Source organism: Falco naumanni, chromosome 8 (genome assembly GCF_017639655.2).
Source record: "Falco naumanni isolate bFalNau1 chromosome 8, bFalNau1.pat, whole genome shotgun sequence".
NCBI lineage: Eukaryota > Metazoa > Chordata > Aves > Falconiformes > Falconidae > Falco > Falco naumanni.
Window position 1 is genome coordinate 1607089 of NC_054061.1, and position 10032 is coordinate 1617120.

At 40.1% G+C, this 10032-nt stretch overlaps 1 protein-coding gene across 3 annotated transcripts in view; it reads left to right on the plus strand.

The window, feature by feature from the left end:
* Positions 1-5665, plus strand: part of KDM3B (lysine demethylase 3B) — a 65456-nt gene extending 59791 nt beyond the window's left edge. For all 3 annotated transcript variants that reach the window (XM_040604940.1, XM_040604942.1, XM_040604941.1), the window contains exons 20-24: positions 461-580; positions 1102-1241; positions 1573-1749; positions 2321-2455; positions 4319-5665. In XM_040604940.1, the coding sequence (XP_040460874.1) occupies positions 461-580; positions 1102-1241; positions 1573-1749; positions 2321-2455; positions 4319-4399 (653 nt within the window). In that variant the 3' untranslated portion in view covers positions 4400-5665. The remainder of the gene's footprint in view (positions 1-460; positions 581-1101; positions 1242-1572; positions 1750-2320; positions 2456-4318) is intronic.
* Positions 5666-10032: the final 4367 nt, after the last annotated feature.

Sequence of the window (10032 nt, forward strand, 5' to 3'; positions counted from 1 at the left end):
TGTATTTTGGTTGTAAGTATATGACTCTGTTTTCTGGCTGTGTAGTGGAAAAAAGTTCTCAGTAGCGAGGTAAAGTCTTTCATGTACTTAGCATTTTAAAGCATTAAGATAGAAAAACTGTGACTGAGGCTTGATTCTTAAAGTGATATTCAGTTACCTAAATAAAAGGACTGTTTACAGATGTTAACCATGAAGCAATCTTTGTTTTCAGGTTTTGTTTTTAAAACGCTTGTTGACTTGGGTGAACTATATTTGCTACTTCTATTTCCTGTCGAATAAAAACAGTAGTTATCAGTAAACCTTTTACTTACGCAACACATGACATGAATGTAACTGCTTCAGCTGCCCTTTGACACTGGTTTCTGCTCTTATGGCTGTGTAAAGTTAGCATTCTAGAAAGATCTTTCAGGCAGGTTATTTGTATAAGAGCTTAAATAGGATTTTATTTTACACTCTGTAGGTCTGATTACTGCAGAAGACAGGCGAGTTGGTACCACAAACCTGCACTTGGATGTGTCTGATGCCGTTAATGTCATGGTGTATGTTGGGATTCCTGTTGGGGAAGGGACCCATGATGATGGTAATGTTTGAGGAAAGCTGTTTTCTGTCCATTAAAAAATCTATTGTGTGTGAGAGAAAGAAGACTATACTGTTTGTTGCTTAAGCTTGTCATATCTATGATATATAACCCAAATATGCAAGGCAGTTTGCTATTGCTACTAAATACATCTGCAGCATGTGTTTGAAAGTGTGGTAATGCTTCATTGGTTCCCAGCTGTGGAAGCAGCAGAGTTTTGCTAGAAATTAGATACCTGCCTCAAGAAAGGAGGAGAAATTAAGTTACTCTTCTCATTGTAATTGAATAATTGTGGTTAGTTCAGTTTGAATTCATGGCTGAGCTTTGTGATTAGCTGTCAGTTGACACAATTCCTGAATTTTGTTAAGATGAAGCCTGACGTGCTTAGGAAGTGCACTGTATGATGCAGCATTTGCAGTAGCAGTGTGACAGGATTTAGCTGCTCAAAATGCTCCTTCCTCTTCTGTATGTCAAAAATCAGAAGCTTTATAACCGCACCACTTTTGTGTGGATTCCCCTTTCAGAGGTTCTGAAAACAATTGATGAGGGAGATGCTGATGATGTAACAAAGCAGCGAATCCATGAAGGAAGAGAGAAACCTGGAGCATTGTGGCACATCTATGCTGCCAAGGATGCTGAAAAGATACGGGAACTTCTCCGGAAGGTATGTTCGCTACAAAAGGTGGCTTGAGCTTACAGGATCCCTTGACTAGCGTGCTTACAGCAGCTGAATGATACAAATTGCTATCAACATCAAGTACATAGGTTTTCTGGTGCTGTCTTTGAGGACATTAGTAGTTACCAGGTTCCCCAGGTTTACAGCCTGGTCTGGAATCTTCTTACTAATGCACGTGTCAGTAGTTAAGACCTAAATGAGCTTAATGAAAGTAATGTCCTACCTTGAAATAGTTTAGTTGTTATGTTTTTTGGTACTGAGCTTTTTGTAAACCAGCAATGTCAAGATGCTGTCTTGTGGTTTCTTCCCCACCTCCTAGGTCGGAGAAGAACAAGGCCAAGAAAATCCCCCAGATCATGACCCCATTCACGACCAAAGTTGGTACTTGGACCAGACCTTACGTAAGCGACTCTACGATGAGCATGGTGTACAAGGCTGGGCAATAGTGCAGTTCCTTGGAGATGCTGTGTTCATTCCTGCGGGTGCTCCCCATCAGGTAAGTATGTCAACTGTAGGCAGTATTGACAAATAACTGAATTTGAGGCACAACAGAACTGCAACTTCAAAATAACTGTTAATATCGCTGACTTAGGCTCCTTTTTACTATGCATGCAGTTCTTACCGGAACTATTTGAATTATTTGAACTATTTGTATGGATCTTAGTCATTATATTAATACAATTTATATAAATACCTGAATGATGTGTACAGTACTGGGATGGAATGAAGGAAAAAAAAAATCTATCAGGGTGAACAGTGGGGAAACATTTCTGTGTAGTGAAACTTCAGCCAAGGAAACAGAATTCCAAAAACATGTGGGAAAGAGCAGAGAACTTGCTTCAGGGAATACTAGTGCATGTGGGAGAATAGGGAACATGTGAGATGGCGTGTATTTTGTTCTCGTTTTAAGATTAGATACAATTCTGTGTGAGGTCAGATAGGTTTCAGTTCCTGTTGGAGATGAGTAAATGTGGAAGAACCTAACATACATAGTGGCGGGGTTTTGGAGGGGTTTGTATGGTTCATTCAATCTCGATGTATCTATCATTTCATGTGGGGTTTTTTAGGTCCATAATTTGTACAGCTGCATTAAAGTGGCAGAAGATTTTGTATCTCCAGAACATGTGAAGCACTGCTTCCGTCTGACCCAGGAGTTCAGGCACCTCTCTAATACTCATACAAACCATGAGGATAAACTGCAGGTAACCATTTTATGACAGCAGTTGCTAAATACATTCTGTGTTTTGCCAGCTTTGTTCAGTACTAGAAATGTGTGGGTAGTGATTTAGAGAAAAAGTAACAACTCTCCACGATTTTGGAGGCTGTAATTTAATAAGTATTTAAAAGATAATTAATACATCTATGTCTACAGTATTATGTAAAAAAAAATCAGTAATAAACTTTGGAATTTCCAGAGAACTTCCCCCGTTACACTAGTGTATGTGTCAGTATTAATAAGTTTTTAAATGGCTGAATCCTGAATGATAGTGAAGTGTAGCAGAAAAAAATACCCTATTAAAAAGGAAAAAGCAGTGCTTTGTTTTGAAGAGAGATGTTTATTTGACCAAGAACACTTGTATTTGTTCCTTTATTGCCTAAAGGAAAATTGCTCTGAAAGTGAAGGCTTGCTTGTTGCAGGGTTTTAGTGGTGGATTTGGTAGTGTTAAGTTTATGGTTGGACTCAATGATCTTAAAGGTCTTTTCCAACCTAAGTGATTCTATGATTCTAAATTAGTCCCAAACAGGAAAATCAAATGTGTTTGGGCTTGAGGAAGTGATTTGAGCATGAGTGGTTTGAGGATTGCTTAAACTAATACTTATGCCCAGAACTTGTTATGCACTGAAGTACTATATTGTATAGAAGACAGTAAGTTCTACAGAGAGAAGACCATAGGAGTTTTTTGGATTTCACCTGTGTGTGCTCCTGACAATTTAGTATCTGTTTAGTTCGCAAATTTTGTTGACAGCCTTTTTTGTGTCTTAGTAAGCACATGCATATAAAATGAGGGAGGGGAGAGATCTGCAGAATGGCTGTTCTTGCAAAAGTGAGCAGTCAATATGTAGCCATTCTCCAGTATGTCACCCAAGAATGTCAGAACTTATATTAATTCTCTCAAACAATTCAGTGAAAAATTGCTGTAAATTTCGATATGGATTTGCACAGGATGCTAAAGGAAAGCAGAAGTAGATCAATTCTCATTGTGGGGATCCAGCTTCTAACACAGTACCTCTTCGGCTGTGGTGGTGCAGATATGGAAGTGTTTCTGTAAATGAATAGGTTGCAAATGAGTAACACTTATTATTAAGAAAAGAAAAAAAATCTGTATGTATTTTTATACCTATAATAATTGTCACACAAATGATACAAAAGAAAGATCATACGTACATCAGGAAAAAATGATGATGCTTGTCAGTTAATTGAGCAAGTGCAATTAAGCTACTCAGAATTTAAATTGTTCTGTTCAGTACCTAGAAACTGCATTCAAATCAACTTAGATGAGAAAAATCAGAAATGAGATAGAGCTTTGATTGTTAAATAGCTAAGTGTGGAATGGATTGCTGGGAGTACTGGTGGTTTTTTCATCTCTGATCTTGCTTGCCTTTCTGGACAATGCACAAATCAGAAGAACTTCTAGCCTCCACACAAAGACAACAGGATGATCTGTTGCACCATCTTAATTTACATAGGGTTAAACTGTATGATTTTATTGCTCCTTTTGGGTTTGATTCATGTGAATCCGTAAGTGATTCACATCACAAAGACTTTGTCAAAATAAACTCTCACATGTGACTTCATAGTGTACTTCCTCCTAGCTCTCATGAAAGAGAGACTGTATCTTAAAATCACAGGAGTAAACAGATGTTTGCTGCGTGACCAGACAATGATTTCATAAGTCAGTGCGGGTGTCTAAAGTATTTGTCTTCTAACCCTGACAGTTAAAATTTGTGCTGTTAATATCCTGAAGCAGTGGTTATACATACTTGTGTGTATACTTGCTATTAGGAATGTATGTATGAGTCTTCTTGTTAGTCTGTAGAAGTTGATTATTTTTTTCTTGTTACAGGTGAAGAACATTATCTACCATGCAGTGAAAGATGCTGTTGGCACACTGAAAGCTCATGAATCCAAACTAGCTAGATCATAGGAATTGCTAATTCCAAATGCCCTGTGAAGTAAGCCTTTCGCTCACAGTATATACAGGGACTGCACATGACTGCCTCTGCAGGAGCAGAGGCTTCTCACTAAGAGCTGGTGTGGTCAGTATTACACACACTCTTCAGCCACTGTTTTCTACGCTGCCTCAACACTGAAGGTCTAATGGAAGGTCGCACTGTTACATGCAGAATTCCAGATTCTAACGAAAGGTGCCATGTCCCTTTCCTGTGGCCTTTTGCAAATTGGAAGAACATGGAAACCACTTGGTGTTCCTGCATATTATGATTAGAAATGGTATAAAGAGTGTGGATGGTTTTTTTCTTCATGCCTAGTTAGTCTCCATGAAGTTAGAAGGAATGTGCTGGAGGTGGGTTGTCCTACTGCAGTCTTAGTTGATAGCTGCTGACGGAGTGTGACCAGCAGTAGCCCAATTGCAGAAATTTAAGCAAACTTCCCATGTGAGATACAGGCCAAGGAAAAGAATAAAGCTATTCTCTGCACTCCCCTTCATGTAGCCGTTTCTCTATACACTGTAGAGTTGCAGAAATAAAGGGAGAACCCACTTTTTTTTCCCCAGGAGACTCCAGAAATAGGAGAATTGTGTATTTAGTGAAAAACTAGGTTTGTAGTGAAACAGTTAATATTTCATGAAAGTAGATATTTTTAGTATTTTTGAAGTACCACAACTGTTCCTGGATTTACAAGGAAAGGCGCATTACATTTAGTCTTCCTTTCAATAAAATCAAGAAGTGATTTTTAGAAAGCAGTCCAAAATAGCACAAAAACAGCCAAAGGAGAGTGAATAGAAATTGACACCCCACCTTCTTTGCCCATATTCCTCACCCATCTCCCCCCCTCTCCCTATGCCACCCTGCTTCCTCAGAATGAGAAGTAAAAAGGAGTATAAACTCTGTTCTCATGTGGAGATGTTGTACATCTCTCCCTGCACTGGTGACTGCAGGCAATAGTTCACCCAATGCCAGTGCTAGCTGAAAACATCTATCCTTTCCAAAGTGAAGGAGAAGTTAACTTTCAGTGTCAACTTTGTCCAGAACTATTTTAAGTAAAATGTTCCTGCTTGATAGAACTGTATTCAGAATTTACTAATGTCAGCATTGATGCAATGGATTCATTGTCCAGGTACATGGGGAAATGTATCTACCTTATATCCAGCTGTACTGTAGTGCCACCTGCAGGCCTGTTAATATGTTCACGGTTATTTCATTTTTTAAAAAATAAAAGTCATTTACTGTAACAGCATGGGCAGTTTCTTTCAAACGCTGATCTTCCTGCTTTGAGTTTGTCCCAGCTTCTGTCTCTGGTAGCACAGCTACCTGTTAATGTCTTGCCCTGCCCCTGACCGCAAGGCTTGCGTGTTTTACCCCTGGTGTCCCAGTACGTGCTGGGAGCACGTGCTCCTGAATCTGTCCAATAGTTTGGGTAGAGGCTCTGTCTTGTCATGAACATCTCCTGTGCTGTGCTCTCCACCTCTCGCTGTCTTCCAGCCCGGGGTCCAGAGCTGCTTTCTCCATGGGGTGGTGTAGGTTCCCTGGTTTCTGACCTTGGAGGCTGTGATGGCAGCAGCAGTTCTGCTCGCTGACACGTGGCACTGGTGAAGTACTGTGAAGCAGGATGAAGAGGCACTGGTGGCTTCTCAGGTCGGTTACTGGGTGTGAGCAGTTCACTCCCAGGCTTTTGCTGTCTTTGTATCCTTTCAGCTGTCCTGTGGGTATGGGCTAACCCGGTCTGCTACAGACGAAAAGGATTATCCCAGGCCCATGAACCATTCGACTTCCCTGTATTCCTATTGTACAGAATTTCCTGTGCGCTTCTGTTGTGCTCTGTGCATACAACCCATTCTGAATGGTTAATTATGTTAATGTGATGTTTCCCTCATGTGCGTGTATCCGCAATTAGAATTGGATAAAGATCAAAAAACCAAGACTTGGCTACGTGTAATGCAGTAGCTTCGGTTATTTCCAATGCAGTGATCTACAGTAAGAGTTCTGCATCTCATGCTGAATCTTTGTGTGGTTTAAGTCTATCCAACGTTTCTGTCTCTTGAATTTCCTCTTTTATTAATCATAGAGTACATCAGCCTAAAGCAGTACTCAGTGAAACCAGATGGATAATTTGCACAAAAATTACAGATTAAAATTAAGAAATATGTAGCAATCCAGATTATAGACCAGATGAGGACAGGCGGAATTTTTAAATTGATCTGATGAATCCGTTCTGGTAACTTACACTTGAAAACTTTTATCCTTTATCTGGATTGTATGCATCAGGTGACAGGGACTGCCACTTCTTTTGGCAAGTTCTTTCAAGTAGGTGATTTTTTCATGTGTGTCACAGATTTGCATTTATGTAGACTCAGAATCCACTTACCAATTCTTGATTGTTTTCCACCAAAAGAAGGTCCTCGGTGGTTGATTAGAAGCTGTAATCATCAGCTGTTACTGTACAGCAATTTCAGAATTTCTGAAATAGACTTTTCATATATTTTGTCTGCAAACACATAGGTTTTTATGTATTAATACTAACCAGATACACATGTATAGATCGTATATAACATTAATTTATGGATGTACATGTTAGACAATATATATAACTTTATACGTGTGTGTGTGTGTATATATATTAAAAAAACCACACACAACTGCAGGGGTTTATTTTGGGTTTGTTTTCTTTCAAAGGTGCTTAGCTTTTGCTCGCTGCTGTAGCCTTACATGGTCAGGGGTATTTTATGGTACTTGCAGTGGGCTTCACAGTCTCATTACAAGCCTTATCATGTTGATGCCAGAAGTAACTGTATTTAGACTTTCACTACATCCTTTGACAGAGTGGCATGATTAATTATGCTTTGTTTGTAATTATGTACCTTTGTTAGCTTGGTAATTTAACTGGGCTCCAGAGCCTTTTTTTTTTCCCAAGAAATGATTGTCTTCTGTTTACCCCTTTGACCATTTTCATAGCTTCGTAATGCTTTTATGTGCCATTTCACTCCCCTGATGCATCAGTCTTCCACAATGAACAATTTTGGACTGTGGAATCTTTGCATAGGACTTGCTCGGTGCCTTCTGATTGTTCTTGCTCTCTCTTTTGTGCCTCCTTTTTGTGCAGATACCCCATTTTTGATGGAAGATGATTCAAGCTGTGTGCAGGGTTTTAAAGTTTGTTCACCATGCATTTCTGTCACGAGATAATGGTGTTCATTATTCATTTCTGAAACATTCCTGTTGCTGCATTTCTTACTAATGGTAAACATTGGGAGATTTCCAGTAGTGGTGACTGTACCATCTTTCCTGAGGAGCAGTGACAGCTACTGTGGTGCCTGTCACATATACATTCATACGTGGCTGGTTAGGGTGCTCTCTTAACAGGGGCTGTGTGATGGGTCAGTGTAAGGACTCGCCCCCCAGTGCCCAGTTCTATCATGCATACTTCATACAGAGCTTACAACAAATGTAGCCAGTCAAAATGGTTATAAAATTAAGATGTACAATCAGTAGTTTTTATCATAGTATTTTTTGGTTGCAAATTCTAAGGGGCAGCTGATATGTTAACTGGAATGTAAACAGATTAAAGGGGACATTGTAAATAAATTTTTGAGCATAGGGAAAAAACAGTTGCATGTCTTAAAATGTAGTTCACTGCAGTCATGACATTTGTTCTAACTGAATGTGGTCTTAGCATTACTGAGTGAAGCTGCACAAGGTAGTGGGGAGGCACCATTTTTGACTATTGGCTTTAAGCTCTGACTCTCTTTTAGCCAGTGTCCTGTGGAACTACAGACAAGTGGAAGCAGGAATTCAGGATTATATGGCTCTTGGCCTGCCCAAGGGAATTTGGATTGCATTCACAATACTGATGCTTGGTGTGTGCTCAGCCATGCAAGGGCATACTCAGCACTGTCATTCAGCAGTTTCACAGAGCCTTCGAAACGTTACACAGGACACGTTCATCTTTTTCTCTCTGTCTCAGATGAAGAGGAAGAAATAACATCCCCAGTCTGAAGATTTCACTTCTTTTCAACCCAGCTCCTTCCTTGTCTTCATTAAAAATGTAATATTCTGCAAGGGTTACTTTTACAACACATCTTTTCTTTGTTTATAAACTGTACTCTGAGGCAACTGAACCAGGCAACATAAATACGGGAAAAATCAGCATGTAATACATCAAAGGTTGTGATCCACTTGTTCCTCTAAAAGACTGAGCCTCTTGTAGAACCTGAGGATGTGGAATCAAAGTCGAAGTAGAGGAGTTATGTGTCAAGCAGTAACTTGAACTTACTTACAATACAAGTAAGATGAAAGTTTCCAGGCACGGATATTCTTTAAAATTTTTGCTGCTATGTACGTGTGACTTCCCTCCTTTGCTTTTGATAGCCCTTCGATGGTTCTCTGAATTTACACAGTTAAAGAGGTGTCGGCTGACTGCATCAAGCATATCTTGTAAGTATTGCTTTGGTGGAGGAGGAGTGTGAGAAACTACACCAGGTGTGAGCAAAGCATGCATAGCATGGAAGCACCTGCGGACAATGCATCTTACAGGCTCGGGTTACTGGTAAGTAATCTGATTGTCAGCCTCAGTGTTCTCCCGATCTTAGCCCCTGTCTGTCTGGGATGCATAGACCTGCTTGTGGTCACTCTCTCCTAGTGCATCCTGGAATCTAAAATCAGCCCACAGCTTCCTTTCCTCTTAATTGGCACTGTCTTCAAGATCCCTGTTCTCAGCCTTTGGAAAAGAGCTGCATGCTCCCACCAGGCGTTTGAAAAATAACCAGGCAGAACTCTTCTTGTTTTCTCTCATCTCCCTCATCCCGCTCCTTTACAAGAATTTTTTATTTTTCTCTCACCTCCCTCATCCCCCTCCTTTACAAGAACTTTTTATTTTTCTCTCTGCCTCTATCTAGGCTAATACAAAAATGTTAAAGTGAGTTTCAAGAGCTAGATATAAGAAAATGCAGCTGCTTCCCCCTAGGAAGGTCTCTTCTAACTAAACAGCTTTCCATCACAAGCAGAACAGGTGAAGAAGGGATATGTTCCCAGAATAATTCTAGGCCCTTACCTCCCACGGTGTCAGTTTATACCGTCAGCTCACACTTAAGTATTTTCCTTATTCCTTTTGGTGCTTGATACTCTTCGATGACAATCTGCACCTTTAAGCTTCAGAGAGAGGGCTCCCGTTGTCTTCTTCCACCTCACCTTGCTTCCTGAGACCCTCACTTACTCTGCTGAACTTTTCCTGAGGCATTCTTGTGTTCTTGAGCCCTGGCTAATTGCTGCTCCTCTTCATTACAGCAGCTTTGGGTCTGACCTGGCATTGTTCTAAATGTGGCTTTGCTTAAGCTGCTCCGCTTCAGGAACAGCGAGTCTGACTCCCCTGCCTTCGGTCACTCAGGCTGTAATAGATGGGTAGATATTTGGGCACCTATTTTAACCATTTGTAGAACACAAATTTGTCACAAGTTATTTCAGCAGTAGCTTATCTGCTAGAAAGGTATACAGCCTTAATTTGAAAACAATCGATGAATTGCATTCCTGGGTAGGTCTTGAGATCCTAATTACACAGCAGTATACAATATTACTAATAAATCATTCTACTTTAATTTGACCTGCA